Genomic DNA, 20,947 nt, shown 5'->3' with positions numbered 1-20,947 from the left:
TGCAGGTGATGAAACTGTAATTTTCTTCCTAGCTAAGTCACAATGCTAAAGATGGTGGCCCTTTATATGCATCCCCACTCAAGTGACCTTAACTTCTTTCCAAAAGTTAAAGCTTTGTTATCTAATGCATGATGGCGACACTTCTTTCATTTCAGTTGAAAATGAATTCTACATTGATTTGAGAATGGACCTTGCATGAGTTTATACGTAAGTTGTGTTACTCCCCCTACATTGATTTGAGAATGGACCTTGCATGAGTTTATACATAAGTTGTGTTACTCACCCTATTCCCAATTGGTTTTATAGTGAAACCTTAACTTTCTTTGTCACTATACAACTTCTGTACAAGTTTTTGTCTTCGATATCTTCTTTAGAGATGCGATTAAGACCTCATTAGCTTTTCAAAAGCAAAAGCTAAAATGCTGGGCCATAACATATGCACCCCCATGCAATCGTCTCGCACTTGTGTATTACTTTAAGCTGAGCCTGCTTTATAAGTCTCTGTCTTCTCATTAACTTCACCCATTACTTCAGCTTCGCAGTTTTACACAAAAAGGTTTTATATTTGAATTCCATGTTTTTAAATTTTAATTGTACTTGCAGTTTTGATCCGTCTGGACTTGTTCAATCTGTTTGATATGTATTATGTTAATACTGATCTGGAATTTAATTGCTCATTGTTATACTGTCTCTGCCATAACTGCTTCTAGAGATCGTATTATTTTTGTTATACGTTCCATCTAATCACTCATCAGTTGTAGGAGGTGGAATATATTTACAATTATATTCTGCATTCGGGTTTTTTAGATATGAATCGTGTTTGTTATCTGCGACTGCGTAACATCTGTTGGAAGGTTAAACCAAATTTCAGTTACATGAAAGAGTCATAAATCAGGAATAAGAAAGCATAGAAGTTCTAGAGTTGTGATGTTTGGAATTTCTAGAGTTAATCATGATTTCTCTAGATGTTTCAATGTTCAAGAACCTTATAATTACCTAAATATATGATGATGTATTCTAGTGGCTATAAAAGCCATGTAATGAGTTTTGTGAGAGAAAAGAAATCAGAAATTAGAAGAGTCTTTTCAAGTTTTAAAAACCTTTCCGCTCTCCTACGTTTCTCTATCCCTCTTCCTCCTACAACATCTGCCTACTTATGAAACTTTATACTGCAAATTTTGATTTCTCACTTGCTCCTTTCATGTTCAGCAGGAAATAGTGTGCCACTTTACTTACTGAAATTCTGCAGAGAAGGGTAAAAAAGGCAACCTAGCTAGTCCGACTATGGAGAATAAGATAAACTTGAAGGCTTTGGTGGATAAGGGGAGCAACAAAATTATCTTCATAGAGTCCGGCAATGCTTTTATCGATGTTCTTCTAAGTTTCTTGACAATCCCCTTAGGAACAATAATCAAGCTTGGTCGTGAGCATTCAGCACCAGTGGAAATAGGATGCATGAACAATTTGTATTCAAGTGTGGAGGAAATTGACGTAAGTGAGTTGCGGTCAGATGCATGTAGAGAAATGTTGTTGCTTCCCCGCAACGCGGCTGAATCTCATTGCAAGAACCTTGTATTGCAAATTGATCACAATGCCAAGCCAAGACGGTACTTTGGATGCTCTAACTGCCTGGAGCGGCAGACCACAAGAAAGTTATTTCGTTTTAACTTAGGTACTACATATTGTGCAGCCTGCTACCATTACACGTATGGGGAGATCACATTTTCTGTGGATGTTGCAAGCGCCTTTGTAAAAGAGCGAGCCAGGCTTCTGATTACCGATGATTTACAACTGATCTCCCCTTTTAGCGAATCAATCAGTTCTTTATTTACCAATCTTGGAGTCACCAATGGGAATACTACCGAGGAGTTGAATTTGAATATTGGAGTTGATGAGGTACTCAATTGTTGATTTATGCGTGCCTTAATTAACTTTTCGTTAAAATTGCAGTGTGATTTCTGACTTTATTTTTTCCCAGGTTGTGAATTTGCTTATAGGCTCCTTAGTATCAAAGACACCGTTGACCGAAACTCTGCTGAAGCATAAACCCGTGGCCAAACTGACCAATGAAAATAATTATCAAGCCATACACATTGATCCTCAAACAGTAGGGGAGACAGTGCTGACGGAAGAAGACAACATTTCTATCAAGCTGATAATTAGCAAATCCAAGAACATTGCTTGCTACGCAGAAGCCGGGGAGGATTTTGTTAATTTACTTTTAAGTTTCCTAACTCTGCCACTTGGGTTTGTAGCAAAGCAGATACAGGATGGGTCTCTGAAGGGATGCATTGATCATTTGTACCGGAGCGTCCAAGATCTCGATGCACAATACTTGAAGTCAAATCATCACAAGGAAATGCTAGTCAATCCGAAGCTGGATCCTGATTTTTGCTACAACAGTCTTTTAGGGATTGAGGCAGCCTCGTATTATTATCTCAACAGCAGGCTAACTACCGATTGTTCCCTTATCCCTTCTAATAGCTCATCGGAGTCATTTAAAATCGAACCCACAAATCTCGTCTCCAGTGCTGGAGGATTTTTAAAAGGACCGGCGTTTTTCACAGTAACTGATAATCTGGTCATAAGACCGATATCTACAATCTTAGAGCTGTCTGTTCTTGACAAATTGAATGTACCTGTCACTGACACTGAAAAAAGAAATGTTCTTATGGGCAAAAAGGAGGTGAGTAGTCATTTATAATTTTCGATTGCCTATACTAACAGAATCCTTCGTATTAACTTGCAGGATCTTTTAAGCACTGCAGGGCATTAGGCAAAGATTTCGATTGTTTTAATGAATTTTGGAAGCTAATTAAATAGTTTGCTGATGACTCCTGAAATATTCCTTATTTGTTTGCAGGCTTTGAGTCTTCTGGTGGCTTCTTTTGATAGTGACTCTGCCCTAACTAATGCCTTCATTAGCAAGCCATATCAAGCGTAACCAGAGCTTGGTTATATAAGATGAAGAGGATAGGATATAATGATTTTTTTTTTGTTTTTTTGGTTGTTTCCAACAGGACTGTAATGTTTTCATGATTGTGCAAACTTGGGATTGGTGTTTGCGTGTGTGGGCAAGTTCGAATGTTCTAGTTTCATTTTATTACAACATGAGTGGACAATAATTTTATATTTTGAAAATAGTATCCTAAATAAAACATATGTTGTAACATCGGTAGAATGGAATGAAAACACCATGTAGCGGTCGCAAATTATGGTTGATAGGATTTTTGGTACATGCACAAAGTGTGGATAAAAACGTAAAAAAATACTTGTAAGTAAAGAGTATAAGATAGCTGTAGTATAAATGCTCCAGAGATTATTAAAAATAAATTATATTTAAAACTAATTCTTAATTAATTATTGAAACAAAGAAATTGAAATTGTGACTTGAAATGATAAAAATTAAATTAAATTAAATTAAAATTTTAAAACTAATTAAAAATAATTTTAAATAAATCGGCAAAAGTAAAATAAAGTAAAAGAAAATGGTTTGGAAAATCAATTTAAAATGCACTACGGTTCCACTGTCACCTTAACAATCCTACGTTGTTCTCCCAGTTACTTATAAATTACCCACGCATATATTGAAGGTTAGGTTTTCCTAAAGTATGCTTTACTTGAACCTATAATCTAGAACGAATATCAAACTTGGAATCTATCCGGATGTCCGGATCAAATATGAGCATGAAAAACTCATTATGTTTTATGAAAACCCTTTGAAAAATCATGCAATCCTTTAGACATGGTGTTCGCCCTAAGTGAACTTACAATTATTAACCATAAGAAGCCATAGTCAAGTTCAGGAACCTTCTGACTAAAATTGCATCAAATTACTTTTCGAAATATCCTAAAGATGATCAAGCATCAAAACGCAAAGATAGTTTAAACACAATGATTATCAATTCAAAACTTACATGCATAATATAATAAATGAATTGAAAAGAAACTACATAAGACCGGTGGCCTCACTCTAGTAAAAGAAAGTTAGTTACACAGATTCATAACTAAAATATTATTAAGAATAAGGATAGAAAACACCTTGAAACAAGAAAACAAATCGTCAAAGCCTAGTCAAGTTCTCCAAATTAATGCATCGAGAACTCTCATACACGATACACCATATTTATAGTGCTTTATTCCTTATCTCCAACTAAACAAGGCTTTCTAATAAATCTAGAATAAGTAAAATAATAAAATAAGAACTAAAAGGTTTTCTATTTAAAGTCAAAAATGTACTTTGTAAAGCTTAAACGTTCCCAACATGTATTTTGTAAAGCTTAAACGTTCCCAACAAATCCTCAAAAGCAACCTTCCTCAAAATATGTTCAAAATGTATCTTTTTAAAGCTTAAGACGTCCCAAAATATATCTTTATAGAGAGAATCAGGTTCAAAGCTTTTGACATTTCTTTTGCTCTAAAACACGAACAATTATGTCTATAAAGATTAATACTAAATCAAAAGGCACAAAAATGCTTTTCGTGTGTTTAAATAAGTAAAAAATAATACTAACCCTCCTATATTTATTGATCCTCTAGTGTTTGGAGATATGAGGAATGAGGATGATGAAATATTTTCTTATGTCAGTGCTAGGGATATCAATGCTTGACCGCTAGTAGAACTTATCAATTGTAGTCACAGTTAGCTATCAAATGCATCAATCTCTCTTACAAAAAGATTAATTAGAGGCCTTTGCACCCAATTTAACCAAAATTGAACTATAGTTTGAGCAAACTCATTAGGTTGCCTTTGCTGTCTCTTTTGGATATTCTGTTAACACCTGGCTAGCTGGAGTTAAAGTCATGATGCTATACTTATTTTCAGAGCCTCGAACCTGCAGATACGATGAAACTGTAAATCTCTTCGTAGCTAAGTAATGAATCTGCAGGTGATGAAACCGCAAGTGATCCTCACTTCTTTTCAAAAGCTAAAGCTTGGTTATCTAATGCAGGGTGGTGACGCTTCTTCTTCTGTTTCCGTACAACTTTTTGTCTTCGATATCTTCTTAGAGATGCTATTAACACCTCATTAGCTTTTCAAAAGCAAAAGCCAAACTGCTGGGTCATAACATAAGCACCCCCTTGTGTATGACTTTAAGCTGAGCCCGTTTTATAAGTCTTCGTCTTCTCATTACCTTCACCCATTACTTGAGCTTCACAGTTTTACACAAGAAGGTAATATATTTGAATTCCATGCTTTTAAATTTTAATTATACTTGCAGTGTTGATCTGTCTAGACGGGTTCAATCTGCTTGTTATGTGTTATGTTAATGCTGACCTGAAAATTAATTCTTAATTGTTACTCTGTCTCTGCCATAACTGCTTCGAGAGATGATATTATTTTTGTTATACGTTCCATCTCATTTCGCCTCAGATGTAGGTGTCTTCCTAATTAAGCAACTAATCACTCATGATATATTTCCATACTATTTCACCTGCAGCTGACTTTCTCTCAAGTCTTTGTGTTTTCATCACCTTCATCCATTACTACAACTCAGAAGATTTATATGAACATGTTCGATCTTCAAATTCCATGTTTTTAGGTTAAATGTACTCATGATGTTGAGCTGTTTGGCCTGATATGAGTAATCTGCTTGATATCAATATTTCAACATCAGGACTTGTTTAATTTGTTGCTTATGCACATCAGTAGTGGTCGTGCAATGCTAATTTCCTTAGCTTTCAATCCAACTCATGTAATGAGCTTTAAGTCAATAACTCATAAATCATAAAGCTTTAGGGCACTGGGTGTAAAAAACCCTAAAGACTTACTAATTCAAGCTGAAAAGGCTACGAAATCAACCGGGCAAATATGTTTTTTTTTTTTAATCGAGTCAAGTCGAAAGAAGACAGATGCTGAAATATAATATTTTTTAGCTTGTAATTTTCGGTAACTTTTTTAAAATACAGATTTTTCATTTCCCGTGATCAGGTTTGCGAATCTGGACTGGGTCGCATAGTGGAGTTTTGGTTGGGCCGGGTCGAATAGTAGGCCAGTTTCACTGAAAACGGGTTGAATCGTGGGCTAGTTTGGTTATGCCCGGTCAAACGGGTTCAGTCAGACCAGGTCGGATTGTAGGCCAACTAAAAACCGCCGCTGTTTCGGCCGGCGACCGAAATTAAAAAGAAGAAGAAATGCCGGTGCAAGATTACTTGGATAAACACATGCTCTCTCGGAAAATCGAAGACGCCGTCAATGCCGCCGTTAGGGCTAAGGCCTCCGATCCCGTCCTCTTCATCGTAAATCTCTGCTCTCGCTCTCGTCTGTGATTCTGTTTGGTTACTCGGAAAATGAATATGCAGGAAAGTTTTTGGAAAGAAAGGGAAGTTGTAGTTTCTTGATTGGTTTTGTTTGAGCTGTGAAATGATTTTGTTGTTTTTCTTTGTCCTTGAATTGAATTACGCAGTCGAATCATATGAAGAAAGCGGTTCCTTCAGTGATAACGAAGGTCAAAGCTCGACAGATCCTCGATAGCAGAGGAATTCCTACCGTTGAAGTCGACCTCCACACTAACAAAGGAATGTTTCGTGCTTCGGCTCCTAGCTCTGATGCTTCTGGAATGTAAGCTCTCTGTGGTTTGTGTGTGTGTTGTTTGGCTGCCGAGAATTGTACTTGTTCGAAAACATATGACCTTTTGCTTCAATTGAATTGCAATTTTTTGTACAATTGCGTGTAGAAATGCTTTTTATGACTCAGAAATTGATTTGTAATTGCATTGATCAAGAGCATTGCTATTAAATAACTATATTTGTTATGCCTCTAGTAGACAATGCTATTTGAGGTCGATCTCGTTCAAAAGTATATGATTCTGAGAACAATCATCAAGGGGGGGATTTGTTGAAACCAGGTACGAGGCTTTTGAACTGCTAGATGGGGACAAGGGATTATATCTTGGAAATAGTGTGAGTAAAGCTGTTAAGAATGTCAATGAGAAAATATCTGAAGCATTGGTGGGTATGGATCCTACACTTCAGTCTCAGATTGATCAGGCAATGATGGCCCTCGATAAAACAGAAAAGAAGGTAACGTTTTTCGTTTTTCAGTGCAACTTGATGTAATTGAGCTGTTTGAGAATTTGTTGCTAATATATATCGGTGCTTTCAGGAAATTGCATTTCTGTTATCTAGTATGTTTTCTGGTAGTATGCTATGACCCTCCTTGTCTAGCTATAAAAAATATAAATTATTATTATTAAGCATTTGTAATATTACTTTTTATTTATGATTTTGGATTTATAATTATAATCAAATCATCTATCAGAGCGAACTTGGAGTAAATGCCATATTGGCTGTGTCAATTGCTGCTTGCAAAGCTGGAGCTGCTCAAAAGGAGGTAGTCGGGCATGACTATTTTTCTATTAGTATTGCTAAAATTTGTATACTTTTTTCTCGAAAGTGTCTGAGTAAAGATTAACATCAGGTTCCACTGTACAAACATATTGCTGACCTTTCTGGAAAAGGCCACCTGACCCTGCCTGTCCCTGCTTTTACTGTTATTAGTGGAGGAAAGCGTGCTGGGAATAATCTGGCCATTCAGGTATGCTCTGGTAAGCTTGAATCTATAGATATGTATTTACCAATTCTTTTATTTCGGTTGTAATGTATGTGGGGAGAGGGGTTTCAATATTTGGATCATTTGGTTGATGTGGGTAACTTGTGTTGACATCATGAAAGTATGGCATTTTTACTAAAAATGAGCTTAACATTTTAAATATTTGAAATTGGCTATTGGGAAACTACAATCGAATTCACTGGTGAAACACTTCTCTATGAATTGATTGTGTCAGTAACGACTGCTTAATGCTCTCCTTGGTTCCTCCTATAACAATTTTTTATATGCCTGCTGAAGCTGCTTACGTAGATCTCAATATAGATTTTTTAAGCATGAACGCTTCAAATATTTGTGTGCATGTCCTTATAATTAAACTTGACTTGAAATTTTTAGGAAATTATGATTCTCCCAATTGGAGCTAGCAAGTTTGAGGAGGCATTGCAAATGGGATCTGAAACCTATCATCACCTAAAGGTACTTTTCATCTCAACTGTTGACTTTGGAGATTACATTCCGTCTATGCTTTTAATGATGAGAAAAAAAAATCTTTTTCCATTTTATGAGACCTGTTGAGTTACTCATTTCCTACAAGCAATCACCTTATTTTTTGTGGCAAAGTATATAGCACATTGTTGTGTTTTAAACTGCAATGGACCTGAACGCAACTTTTCTTATTTTAGTAAGTATTAATTTGACCTAAAAGCTTTATTTAGTGCCAGATTTTCAACAAATATTCAGCTAGATTAGTGACAATGAAAATTAGCTCTGAAAGTGAAAACTTCATCCAAATTTTAAGTGACTTGTGCCTTTCCGAATGTTAAATATCAGAGTATGTACTGATTTCAGTTTTATCATGCCATTATGGTAATCCTTGAAATAAATTTCATGGCTCTTCATAGCTGCTCGCAAGTGGCAAATATAGGAGTATGCATGGAATTTATTTGGCTTAAATAATCAAGTCAATAGCTCAGCATCCCATGAGCATAAGAAATTGGAAAAGGACCTTTCTCTGTACATGTGAACAAGGCGATGCCATTATGTCCCACTTTGTTTTCATGGTAGCATCTCTCAGTTTTATTGATAACTATTATTGTTTTTGTTGACGACTATTATTGCTTACAAAAAGAGCAGGCTGTTATTACAGAAAAATATGGTGCACATGGATGTAATGTTGGTGAAGATGGTGGTTTTGCTCCCAACATCTCGAGGCAAGTCTTTTTTGTGTGACCTGTAGTGTTCTTTAATTTCTTTGCCTCATGAATCCCCATGACGGCTTCCCAAAATGAGATATAAGTCTTTGGAAGAGGAAAATCATCTTAGATGTTCCTAAAATGCGTTAAAAGACATTGTTTTAGGTTTTTTTTTTTTAAGCTGTTTGCAATGGCTGTTACTTTGTGCCTTATGAGAAACTTCTGAACTAATTAGAAGATATGCCATTTTTAAAATTATTTCTATATCTCTTGGCAGTGTTAAAGAAGTCTTGGATCTTGTAAAAGAGGCGATAAGTAGAACAGATTATAAAGACCAAATCAAACTAGCAATTGATGTTGCTGCTACTGACTTTTGCATAGGTGATGGATCTTTCTTGAGAATTGGTCTTTTTCTGTAACAGCAATTTGGGAAAATAATTGCATTTTATGTTTTCTTGATGGAAATCCAAGGCTAAATGATCTTGTAGTAATGATTAAAATTTATATTCTTTTTCAAAAACAACATGAATTCATGTATAATTTAATGACAATATTTTCCTTCTGTTTTCCCCATGAATACAGGTACAAAGTACGATCTGGATTACAAATCAGCGGATAAGGGACAAAATTTCAAGTCGGCTGATGATATGATTGGGATGTATAAAGAACTTTGTAGTGGTAAGTCAGTCTCTCCTTTTCTGTTTCTCAATGTTTGTGTATTTGGTTTGCAATTTTGCACTGTGACTTACCTTTTCTGCCTTCCCTGTGTTTGGGGTGTCAGAGTACCCAATAGTGTCAGTTGAAGATCCGTTTGATAAAGAGGACTGGGAACACACTAAACGCTTTTCTAGTCTTGGAATTTGTCAGGTTTGTTTACTTTTCTTTTGTTCCTGAGATATATTTATTTAGTATCTTGGTGCTTTCATTCTTTGCCGAATTAGCTTTGACCAGATAAGGGATTGATCGTTTTTGTTTTGTTCCTCCGTACGGAAAACTATGTAGGAAGTAAATAGATAGATATGGACCTGTAACTGTTTTTGTTTAACATCCTTGTGAATGTTTAAGGCCGTAGTACACTGCAAATTTTATATTGTGATAAATATCCAACCTTCGGTTGGCTTGCCTATGACTGTTGCTGAGCAATTTAGAATCCTGCCTATATAAAAGTTTGTTTTTTATTGGATGCCTCATGTATTTTCTCCTTTAGACCTGAGATATGGTTAGTGTCTGGAAGACTATGGTTTTTCAGGTAGTTGGAGATGACTTGATAACTTCAAATCCAAAGCGTATTAAGAGAGCTATAGAGGAGTCCACCTGCAATTCTCTACTCATAAAGGTATTTTAACGGTTTTGAGATATTTTTAATACTGATATTTACTGTTATGGCTTTTTTTGGGATGAGAGATGAGGGAGAGGCAACTGATAATTTTACAATTCAAAATCAGATAAACCAGATTGGAACAGTGACCGAGATCATTGAAGTGATGAAGCTGGCAAAGGATGCCCACTGGGGAGTGGTCATGTCTCATAGATGTGGTGAAACTGAAGATTCCTTCATAGCCGACTTAGCTGTTGGTCTCTCAACAGGTCAGATCAAAGCTGGTGCTCCTTGCAGAGGCGAACGGCTGGCCAAGTACAACCAGGTAAACTTCTATTTAAGATTCAGTTACCGTGTCCACCATTCTGGGAACAGACAAATACATGATTTGAAACTGATGGGCCAAGTTTTGTTGCAGTTGCTTCGAATTGAGGAAGAACTTGGGGACGATGCATTTTATGCTGGTGAAGATTGGAGGCGATCACACTGATCACGTTTCTCAGGTTTTCTCCTCACAATTCCCTTCTCCTTGTATTCTTCATCTAAAGGCCGCAGCTTATACTTTTAACATCACAAATATTCAGCAACATGGTCCACCGCTCACCGATCCTTCTTCTGCTTCATTGTTTTGGCTATCAGAGTGTTTTCTTCTTTGTTTTCTCTCTGAGTAAAGAGCAGTATGGAATTTGTAATTAAGTTTGCTAAGGTGTTCTAGACATGGGCGTAGTCTAGCATGTTAATGTTTTTGGAAAAAAGCAAATTTTGTTTGTAAGTGCTTTTTATCTATTGAGCGTCAAATGAGCCCTTGATCTCATGTGACTAAGGTCAAATAAATCAAAATTAAGCATGACAAAATTAGTTGACAGACACTACTTCCTCGCACCGTCAGCTGAAATAAAACAACAGAAAGTGCACAAAATTAATTAATTTGAATTGCTTGTTACCAAAAATTAATTTGACTTTGACATTTATTAACAAGAAATACGAGGAAACGAATCTTGCAAGTATTAGTTTTCACTGCTCCTGTAGCTGTCGCAATTCTTCTCCCTGCAGCTCTTTTGAAGGAGGATGTAGTTGGAATAGCAATTGCATTTGCAAGAGATGACGTGTCAATCGTCTGGTACCTGGTGTTAAATTCTGCTCTCGCATATTTTGTCAATTTGACTGACTTCTTGGTAACAAAACACCAGTGCCTTGACTCTCCACGTAAGTTAGCAGACTAAACTTAATTATGCAACCCACAAATCAACTAAAAAAACCAGGAGAAACAACATTGTTTGACCTAACGGAACGGATTCGAAAACTCCGAAACTACACATCTGCTAACTAATTGTCACAGAGAAAGCAAGAAAAACCTCAAACAGAGAAGTATTGAGAAAATCCCGCTACTTGGATTTTTAAACCGAGTAATTCAAGTCAGCAAAAGAGTATGCTGGTGATGACGTGGTGTGAACACTCAAACTTCAGGCTTGGTTTCGCCTTCATCGTCTTCTTCTATCTTCGGAGCCAGGTAGAACCTAATATAGCCCATCTCTGCAATCTTGTACTCAACCACAACTGGAAGTTCAGAAGACAAGCTGATTGTGACTGTATTCGACAATGTGGTTGCCTTTGTGAACGAGTTCATGTACCTCAGAGCGAATGTCAACGACACTGGCTCGCTCATGTTTATGACCGTTGCTTCTTCGGGCTGCAATTCCCAAAAATCAGAAACAAAAATAAACAAAGTTAGACATTGCATTAAAATACCGAAAGACAAGCAGCTTGCCAATTAATCCGTCTGTCAGGACGATATACCTTGTCAACTGTAGTGTTCTGCCTACAGACAATGTTGGCAGTGCCTATATCCCCTCTTGTGGAGAACTTCACACCTTCCTTGGTCACAGATATCACAACTGCAAGCAATATCGAACCATTACTTACAAATCCACAACACAAACACACCAAATTTAGATAACCGTGAATCCTCTGATGAAAAAATAGTACCTGTGTCACCAATCCCACTGAGGTCCTTACATATCCTAGCAAACTCAGCTGAGGGCATCGTCACAATAGACTGATATTCTGCCTCCGGAATTCCTAGGTGCTCGCTATCAATATCCATCAGCTTCATCTCAAAATCAGAAATTTTATCTTGTGCTGTGATCCATCACCCAAAAATCAAAACGACGAACAAATACATGAAACAGAAAACTAAAATTGGGGCATGGTAATAAACCATCACAAAACCAAAATCTTGTTTGCAAAACTTCCAATTAACGATTACAACTACCGGATACAATGTCTCCTGATGATTTATTAAGATGTCAGTAAAATTTTCATCACTTACAATTCAATTTCTCCAAATATGAGTGTATATATATTTCCATACAAGTAAAGAATAACAGCCTCTATCGTAGAACATCAATGAGGTACGAATTAATAAACATTGGCAAACACGGAATTAACAGAATTTACTTAAATGCAATCCAAACATTAGCAGGTTAACCAAATAAGAGCGAAACTGACAATTAAATCCAGTATCAATTTCAAGATTCATGAAAAGAAATTTGAAAAAACAATAAAAATAAACGCTTCTGTTTGCTTTCTTATAATTTCTTGCATACAAGAGAAGCAATTTACAAAAAGAATAAAGAAAGAAAATTAACAGCCAATAATTAAAGTTGATAGCAAAAAAAATCCCAAATTAATTAACCCCAAATGACTCAAATCATTTGGGGAAAAAAACCCAAATACAAAAACGGGGGAAGAGGAAGAAGGAACATACTGGGGCTTTCGAACATGAAGGTGACCGTGTCACTGCCATCGTCGGCCTTGATGGTGATGATGTCATCATTTCCGGCGCACTTGAGCATCTTGGACATGTTGCCGAGGTTCATGCCCATGGAGATATTGCGGTCACAGCGGTAGTGCTCGAAGCCCTCGGATCTGAGGAGGAGGGCGACGAGCGCCACGTGGCTGGAGTCCATGGCCTGGAGGGAGAAGCCGGAGGAGGAGCAGTCGAAGTTGGCGTCGTTCACCAGGTCCTTGATGGACTCCAGCACCTTCTTCAGCAGCGACCCCTGCACCAGTCGGAGCTCCAACATCGTTTCCGGGTCGTCGGAAGAAGCGTTCGGGTTGTTTGATTTGGGGAATCTAGGTTTTTTTTTAGGCGGGGAGATTTTGAGGGTTTGAGTGAGGGTGTGGGGGTTAGGGTTTATATAGTGGGGGGAAATGGGAAGGCGTGTTTGGGAATTTCGGGTTCGATTGGCGGGATTTGATGGATTCGTGTTCCCGCGCAGGACTTTGAAGGGGAGTGACTGCGTGCCTTGAGGGTACAGGGTAATTATTCGTGCACCTTCAGTTGTTTGGGTTGATTTCTGACCAGAAGAAAACTGTACAAATTTGAAGGCCCGTGACCGATAGCCCATATAGAAAAAACATTGCACCTTCAGGCCCATTTTTAATATCTAAAAGACTTGAACATACTTCGGGCGTAATCACAAATGCTCTTAACCTATTGAGATGCAAATCACTTGTATTTTTTTATACGTTTTTTCTTTTCTCTTCTAATGTACAAGCAATAACAGAGGAAAGAGGAATCGAATACAAAATATTAGTATGGGTCAAATACTCATGTCTAAGCTAAAGAAACAACGTTATTGTATTTGTAACTCCGATATAGTATTATTAAAGTCGGTGGCACAAATTGGACTGCATAGGTAAAAAGTACTGTCGTAAAATGTCTTTAGCTTTCTACTAGTGATTTTTAAACAAAGATTGTTTAAGTAAACATTGTGGGAGGACAACGTGGATGTAGAATGGTGAATCAAGTCAAACATAAGCTGAAACTTTTATGGTAATTATGCTTTATCAAGTGTATATATTTAAGTGTTAGTATTTCTTAACTCGCGAAACCTGTAAAAAAATTCTGTTATAATAAATTTGTTAAAAATCAAATATACTTTTTTTTTTTTGAGGTATAACTTATTGTCGCACATGTGAACGCGAATCGAGAGACTAACATAGTTTACTGACGTGCGTAAATTTGCTAATAGAAAGAAGAGGTGTGATATCCACACATCCTATTTTACTTCTCACATACCTTTTGAATTTTCGTCCGTCGGATCGGATGAATTAAAAAAATCAACGAACAAAAATTATCAAAGGATGTGTGAGAAGTAAAATAAGGTGTGTGGATAGCACACCCCTAAAAAGAAATAACTCTTTATATAAACGGAACCCAAGTATTTTTTTTATCTGTTGAAATGATTTAACAATTTCTTGAATTGATCTAGAAAAATATAATAATAAATTCACAAATCATTCCAAAGAAAATATAAAACTTACAAAATCAAAACCCAACCAACCAAAACAGGAGGAATGTTGAAGAGATTTTTTATAGATTCCTTGTTACTTAATGTTTTTTATACAACGTTTATAATGTTAATACAAAAATTGACATTAAATTATGAAGTGATAAAAAATTTATTGAGATTAAAGAGAGAATCAAATTAAGCAACAAAATCCCTTTTTAAGCCCCAAATGATTAAACTAATACAATTGAAAACGATGAAGAAAATAGCAAAGCGAGTGACAAAATGAAAAACTCAGTTGCGAATTTGCAATTGCAAAAAGCTTCCTTCTTCTTCCTAGTTCCTTTCCTTCGTAATTAACCACCTTCTTTATATAACCTTAATCCCCCCAATCCCTCTGAATTTCCCTCCAATTTCCCCAAAATCCTTGCTTTTGAAGCTTTCGTTTGCGCCGTTCAATGGCAGATCTCAGCCCCAGGTCTGAGATCTCCTTCTTGCAAACTTTCCTCTGCAGTGCTTTTGCTGCCTGCTTCGCTGAGGTAATCGATGATCCTTCTGCTGAAATGTTAGTTGTTTACTTCTTAGTTTTGAAATTTGGTTTACTGGGTCGGCATTTTTTATCATCATTTAGCTTTAATCTCTGTGTTTTAGCGCAATTAGTGTGATTTCTTACTTGGGTTTTTTGAGTTTTGATTGAGATCAATGCGAAATTTGGTCTCCAATTTTGTGGGAATGTATGTGGAAATATGAAGTTAAAATTTGAGGGTAGCTGCTGTTCTTTTGTACTTGACATTTAGTCCTGGTATGATGGTTCGGAGAATTGCATAATGTGGCTTAATGTGAACAAACCGATACACTAGGATCGAAAGATGGAACAAGTTAGGTTGAATGGCGAATGTTATGCTAGAATCGAATCGGTTTAATTAGTTTTATCTTGGTGGTTAAGACTTTCTTGAACAATTTAAGCACTTTGAAGTACAATTTGATGGCCTTATAACTACAAGGTCTCAACATCATGTGTGTGCATAAAAATCAAAGTTTAGTGTATAACGGTGTCTGCATGAATATTCTGCAGTTTTGTACCATTCCTTTAGACACCGCTAAAGTCAGGCTCCAGCTACAAAAGAAAGCGGTCCCAGGGGATGGAGCTGGCACACCAAACTATAGAGGCCTTTTGGGTACTATGGCTACAATCGCTAGGGAAGAAGGCTTAGCAGCACTTTGGAATGGCATAATTCCAGGATTACAGCGCCAGTGTATTTACGGTGGCTTGAGAATTGGATTATATGATCCTGTGAGTTCCAAATATGTTTTATTTCATAAATGCAATTACGAATTACTTGTTTGATGCTTTATTTGTGACACATTCTGCATATCCATAAACTGAACGTTGAAACAGGTCAAAATTTTCCTTGTTGGCAGTGCTTTTATTGGAGATTTTCCTATATTCCACAAAATACTTGCAGCTCTATTGACTGGTTAGTGTACTTGGAAACTATATTTCAAGACTAGATTTCATGCAACCTGCTGTTCATTAACATATCTGAAGTTGCCGGAACTATTGCTGTTATCTTCCCTGCATTTTGATCTGAAAAAAAGCTAATTTAACTGCATGCTCTTTCGCGTACTTCTATGTTAACAGGTGCTCTGGCAATCATAGTGGCTAATCCAACTGACCTTGTGAAGGTTCGACTTCAAGCTGAAGGAAAATTACCAGCTGGAGTTCCTAAGCGATATACTGGATCCTTAGATGCTTATTCTACTATAGTTAGACAGGTTATTTTCTTAACGTAGAACATTGTTTTTCTTCGTCCTGTTTTCTTAGATACATATCAGCTCATTTGTTTTACATTTTTTGGTTAATGTTTGTCTAACATTTAGGAAGGATTAGGGGCCCTTTGGACTGGGCTAGGGCCAAATGTAGCACGGAATGCTATTATAAATGCTGCTGAACTAGCCAGTTATGATCAAGTGAAGGAGGTAATCTCAAAACATTCCTTCTCTTAAATGCAGTTATATTTATGAATTTCAAGTTAATCTAACCTGCCATGTCTAGGATAATAATCCCAATGATTCCTGATTCTTCATACTTATGCAGACAATTTTGAAAATTCCAGGGTCCACAGACAATATTTTAACTCATCTCCTAGCTGGTCTGGGTGCAGGCTTCTTTGCAGTTTCTATTGGCTCTCCTGTTGATGTGGTATGCACTCTGCAACTAATTAGTTGTGACATCAAGTTTTGTGGTTTTTAGGATTGAATGCTACCGGCAGAGATGTAAGAAATGGTTGCAACATATGGAAACTACAACAGAACTGTAAAATTAAAACAAAATTTAAAGAAAAGTAATCAAATGATAAATCTCTCTCTCTCTCTCTCTCTCTCTCATGTGTAGTGTCTTGTAAAGAATAGTTATAAAACTGAAGAATATTGAAAATCATATGATAAATGTGCATGCTATATTCCAACCTAACAAAGAAAAACAGAATTGATAAGCGCACGCTATATGTGTTCTTGAGTTTTAAGTCATCACTGAATGTTGGCTTTGCGATGGAAGCATGGCCTGCATTACATATTATTCGGTGCAGGCTGTAACCACGGTTTACTAGTGAAAGATTGTGATGACATTTTCTTATTGTACGAAACAATTTTATATAGTTTTTTAGTGGATGAGCTAGTAAGGCAATGTTGGCTTGGACGACTTCCTTGTTATGTTCCAGGTGAAATCTCGAATGATGGGAGATTCAACTTACAAAAACACCTTTGATTGCTTTGTCAAAACTTTGAAGTACGAGGTATGCTTTTTCAGTTTTAATTCGTAAGTGCACTCTGGTTCTGTAAGTCATTAGACTAATAACCCTTCAAAGTTTTTTATACCAACGAGGCCAAATTTCTACATGGATTTTTGTCACCAGCTTCCTCAATTGTTTTGTAATTCATGACGTACTGCAGGGATTTTTGGCCTTCTATAAGGGGTTCCTCCCAAACTTCAGTCGGCTAGGATCTTGGAATGTGGTTATGTTTCTAGTGCTAGAGCAAGTAAGATTGAATTGATAGGGTCTCTTCAATTGCGTAGGTGTTTCATGTTCGAATCTGCTAACTTGTCCATTGTAATGATGCCCTTTTGCTCATGTATGATCTCCATGGCAGGCGAAGAACGTTTTCCGGGTATGAATATGCTCGTCTGATTTCAGTCACCACAAAGCACGAAGACACAGCTTTTGCTTTGGAATGGCCCTCTTCGATTGTTAAAGATTCATTTTTCCCCCCAAATTTCTTCTAGGCATAAAATCCTTATATTTTTGTATGATTGGAGAGTTCGAAAGGGAGACACATATCATTGTACCCTTCTTCCTTCAGCTATACTGGACAATTATATAAAGGACGATCCCAAGCCAACAAGGTTCCCCACATTGTGAGTTCGGAGGAGGAACATTTATCGTACGCAGTCTTACTCTTGTTTTGCAAAGAGGTTTCCACGACTTGAACCCGAAAAAGGTCACTAAAGAGCAACTTTTCTGTTGCGCCAAGTCCCACCCTCATACTGAACAATTATATAAATATTATTATTATTTTCGCATTGCCATTTGAAATTTAATATACCAAATAATTATTTTTCTTGTGGCATCAGCTAAGTAGGGATGTTGTTGATTGCACTGCCAAAAACGTTTTATATGATTTGAGTAATCCTATAGACCCTCGTTTAAATAACGTTTTAGAGGAAGTGAATGATATGAATTGTGCATAAGCTCTTCTCTTTGGATAGAAATTTGCATCCACAAGTTAAATTAGAAATTTCTGGTTTCACCTGATTTTTATTTTTTTTCAACTTTGGAACACCTGAATCTAAAAAGTTCAAATGAATAAAAGGAATGGAATTGAAGGATTGCATTAAATATTTACATAAATTATATCTGACCGTTAGATAATGATTATATAAAATATGTGCAAGTATCATACTCATTCTTCAGAATTAAATTGCATCTTAAAATGTTCAAAATTTAATCTGAACTGATCGCTGGTTTGAATCAACTTCACAATATCTCTTATAATCTTAACGGATCATTTTTAAGGTATCATTAAGAGATCATCCTTATGAAAATTTACCGAAATCAAAGATTATTTAGTTATCTAACTATGACACGACACGGTAATAGAAGAATACAATATTGTCCGCAATTAAAAGATTTTCAAATTTGATAAAAGAGCGATTTATGTTTAAATGAAACAGTGCAATAACAGTTACACATGCTACATAGCAGGCAGTGACACATCTCAACACCAGAGAACTAGAGTCTAGTAACATTAGCCACGCTATTCACTAGAGACCTAAGCCTTAAGCCCACCACATTAACGACTTTAATTCCTATTTATCAGATAAACCCTAGCCTTAATAACTGATCCATTCCCAAGCTTAAACCCGGGACACACCGGAAACCCGACAACCTGACCCGCCGGAACCCGCCCGCCCGCAAACGTCACAACACTCTCCATATAACCCGGATGAAACTCCGCCCCTCGACTCGCCTCGAACTGACTCGGCGGCGGGTCAAGCGAAAACGCCAGCAAGTGCAGCAGCCACACCGCCTTCGCCAGCCCCAGAAACTCCCCGTAAAACTCGCTCCTCGGGTGCCCCCCTTCTACGACATGTCGTCTCTGCTCCAAGTCCCCGAACAACGACTCCTCCATCTTGGGATGGACGACGGCCAGGTACTTGATGGAGCAGAACTTCCCGAACTGACACGTGGGCAGGATCCCGAGCAGCTCGGTGGGGTCCATGGCCTTGAAGTCGCGGTACCGGGCGAAGCAGTCGCGGCGGTGCTGGTCTGGGTTGAGCAGCGACGAGAGGCTGCCGTCCATGTAGAACGTCTCGTGATCGAAGCCCTGGAAGAGCTTCCTCGAAATGTAGGACTGCAGCGCGTACTTGGCGTTGCCGTTCTGCGTTGCGATGACCGACGATGTCGTGTTGATCCCGCCGGTGGTGGCGGTGGCGGCTTCGATTGATCGCACAGCGGCGGCGATGTCCCAGTGGGCCGCGCGCATGAGGGAGAGGAGCAGCGACGTGAACGACTTGGATTTCTCTCTCACTTGGCTCATCGTCGCCTCGAACAGCTCCGGCGCCGGAGATACTGCAACTGTAATTAGCAATCGGTTAGGGGGGCAGAATTGTCACTTCGTAGGGTAAGACAGTTAGGAGAGAGATTTTACTGTGTACCTTCGGCTAGAGTGATGCAGCCGACTTTTCTTCTGGACACGGACCTGCCCTTCTTCGAGTGGGACCCGTTAACGGCGCCGTTTAGCTTCTCCTTGAGGTTCTGGATCTCGACCTCTCTGGACTTCACCTCTCTCTTCAGCTCGTCCACTGCCGCTTCGTACGGAGCCACCACCTCCCTCAACATACTCCCCGCCATTACTCGCTCTCCGCCGCCGCTACAACGCCTTCTTCGGAACCTCTCTCTCAGTACCCCAATTTTTCTCAGCTCACCGACCACCGCCGCGTCAGCTGCCCTGAGCTTCTCCGGGTCCCACGGGATGTGGGCCTCTTGGAGGCTGACGTACGCCTTCTTCATCGCTGCAACGGCGTCGAACACCTCCCTCATTGCCATCTCCATCTCCACCACCTCCTTCGCCTTCGTCAACCCCCGATCCTCCCCAACCGTTACCCCTAAACCTCCCCCGTCAATCACTTCATCGTCTTCGTCTTCCTCCTTTCCGTCGTGCTTGTCGCCGGCTTCGTGCTCGTACATTTCGTCCTCCTCATCGCCGGCGCGTCGATTCACAGGTGAATCACAGGAATCGTACCGGCCGGCGGCGAGTGGATGGAGCAAGCAAGAAGCCGCCACTCGCTGAATCAGATCCGAGAAATTCGAAGCCCTTCCCGCCATTTTCTCCCCTTTCTTCTTTGCCTTCAGCACTTCTCAGCCTCTGAGAAAAACAAGATCAGATTCGCAGACCAGTGCTTTGAGTGAGGGGTGGGTGCGCAGGATAAGAAATTGTTACCACCGTTTAAGATAGCTTATTTAATTAATTAACTACTTAATTAAAAACGAAGCTGTATGAGACTGACCTATCGGACTCAGTGACAGTCGTGTTTGCTGAAGCTCCCCAACCGGCAACGGATCACCGTGGAGCGGAACGGCGAACAGGCTGTCCCGGCTGCCGTCGACGGCGACGATCTTCTTCTTTCTGAGTTACGGGAAAATTAACGGCGTTATTTAGTGTTAGGGCTTCAAAGGTGGAAGGTTATCACAGATTCAGAGTAAGGATACGACTGTGGAGTACGGGAAGGGGCACGTGCATGTGAAGAAAGTTGTCCCCTTACCATACACGTGTGCGATATTTCTATTTGTACGGTGAGGATTTGGAGGGACGGTTGACCATGAAAAAGTTGTGCTTTTCAATTTGATAGAGATGACTGGAACTGAATCATAGTGTCCAAAACAGGAAAAACAAAAATTAAGTTTGAAAAGGGATAAAATAAAAAAATTAAAAAAAACCGAGAGATTAGTTTTTTTATGTTTTATCACAAGCCAAATTATCGAAGGTTTTTTTCATGTTTCGTAGTATTGAATAATACAAGCCATAGGTGGTC

At 38.3% G+C, this 20,947-nt stretch overlaps 5 protein-coding genes across 14 annotated transcripts; 3 read left to right on the top strand and 2 right to left on the bottom strand.

Annotated features, from left to right (window-relative positions):
* Window positions 1–407: 407 nt before the first annotated feature.
* Window positions 408–3,178, top strand: LOC103929824. 3 transcript variants are annotated; one of them, XM_009339080.3, is made up of 4 exons: window positions 408–556; window positions 1,210–1,896; window positions 1,979–2,686; window positions 2,864–3,178. In XM_009339080.3, exons 2-4 carry the CDS (start codon window positions 1,285–1,287, stop codon window positions 2,942–2,944), a joined length of 1,401 nt encoding a protein of 466 aa, XP_009337355.2. In that variant the 5' UTR covers window positions 408–556; window positions 1,210–1,284; the 3' UTR covers window positions 2,945–3,178. The 3 variants fall into 3 exon arrangements, with proteins under 3 accessions (XP_009337355.2, XP_048420678.1, XP_048420677.1); XM_048564721.1 differs by having other exon boundaries at window positions 442–556; window positions 1,250–1,896; XM_048564720.1 differs by having other exon boundaries at window positions 458–556; window positions 1,213–1,896.
* Window positions 3,179–5,031: 1,853 nt separating this feature from the next.
* LOC103929825 (cytosolic enolase 3-like) lies at window positions 5,032–10,874 on the top strand. Of its 7 annotated transcripts, XM_048564736.1 has the most exons (15): window positions 5,032–5,175; window positions 5,933–6,240; window positions 6,408–6,562; window positions 6,849–7,023; window positions 7,262–7,333; window positions 7,421–7,537; window positions 7,946–8,026; window positions 8,684–8,760; window positions 9,020–9,123; window positions 9,325–9,457; window positions 9,507–9,609; window positions 9,977–10,078; window positions 10,188–10,385; window positions 10,479–10,563; window positions 10,645–10,874. In XM_048564736.1, the coding sequence occupies exons 2-14, from the start codon at window positions 6,136–6,138 to the stop codon at window positions 10,548–10,550; spliced, it is 1,494 nt and encodes a 497-aa protein (XP_048420693.1). In that variant the 5' UTR covers window positions 5,032–5,175; window positions 5,933–6,135; the 3' UTR covers window positions 10,551–10,563; window positions 10,645–10,874. The 7 variants fall into 7 exon arrangements, with proteins under 7 accessions (XP_048420693.1, XP_048420694.1, XP_048420692.1 ...); XM_048564737.1 differs by having other exon boundaries at window positions 9,992–10,078; window positions 10,479–10,874; XM_048564735.1 differs by having other exon boundaries at window positions 10,479–10,874.
* A 415-nt stretch (window positions 10,875–11,289) lies between these two features.
* On the bottom strand, window positions 11,290–13,274 carry LOC103929815 (proliferating cell nuclear antigen). Its single transcript, XM_009339061.3, has 4 exons — window positions 12,828–13,274; window positions 12,047–12,199; window positions 11,858–11,955; window positions 11,290–11,750 (listed from the first exon to the last, which is right to left on the bottom strand). Exons 1-4 carry the CDS (start codon window positions 13,144–13,146, stop codon window positions 11,517–11,519), a joined length of 804 nt encoding a protein of 267 aa, XP_009337336.1. The 5' UTR covers window positions 13,147–13,274; the 3' UTR covers window positions 11,290–11,516.
* A 1,383-nt stretch (window positions 13,275–14,657) lies between these two features.
* LOC103929814 (mitochondrial uncoupling protein 2) lies at window positions 14,658–17,972 on the top strand. Of its 2 annotated transcripts, none has more exons than XM_048564299.1 (9): window positions 14,658–14,894; window positions 15,431–15,649; window positions 15,755–15,833; window positions 15,998–16,131; window positions 16,237–16,335; window positions 16,454–16,558; window positions 17,076–17,173; window positions 17,308–17,394; window positions 17,506–17,972. In XM_048564299.1, exons 1-8 carry the CDS (start codon window positions 14,814–14,816, stop codon window positions 17,354–17,356), a joined length of 864 nt encoding a protein of 287 aa, XP_048420256.1. In that variant the 5' UTR covers window positions 14,658–14,813; the 3' UTR covers window positions 17,357–17,394; window positions 17,506–17,972. The 2 variants fall into 2 exon arrangements, with proteins under 2 accessions (XP_048420256.1, XP_009337335.1); XM_009339060.3 differs by having other exon boundaries at window positions 14,663–14,894; window positions 17,076–17,150.
* Window positions 17,973–18,524: 552 nt separating this feature from the next.
* LOC103929846 (protein GRAVITROPIC IN THE LIGHT 1) lies at window positions 18,525–20,636 on the bottom strand. Its single transcript, XM_048564313.1, has 3 exons — window positions 20,423–20,636; window positions 19,571–20,280; window positions 18,525–19,490 (listed from the first exon to the last, which is right to left on the bottom strand). The coding sequence occupies exons 2-3, from the start codon at window positions 20,238–20,240 to the stop codon at window positions 18,715–18,717; spliced, it is 1,446 nt and encodes a 481-aa protein (XP_048420270.1). The 5' UTR covers window positions 20,241–20,280; window positions 20,423–20,636; the 3' UTR covers window positions 18,525–18,714.
* Between the last annotated feature and the right edge of the window lie 311 nt (window positions 20,637–20,947).

Source organism: the organism of the source record quoted next, unplaced genomic scaffold (genome assembly GCF_019419815.1).
Source record: "Pyrus x bretschneideri cultivar Hongxiangsu unplaced genomic scaffold, Pyrus_bretschneideri_v1 Contig39, whole genome shotgun sequence".
Classification (NCBI taxonomy): domain Eukaryota; kingdom Viridiplantae; phylum Streptophyta; class Magnoliopsida; order Rosales; family Rosaceae; genus Pyrus; species Pyrus x bretschneideri.
The sequence above is the reverse complement of the archived record's forward strand: the minus strand, read 5'-3'. Positions and strand labels throughout refer to the sequence as shown.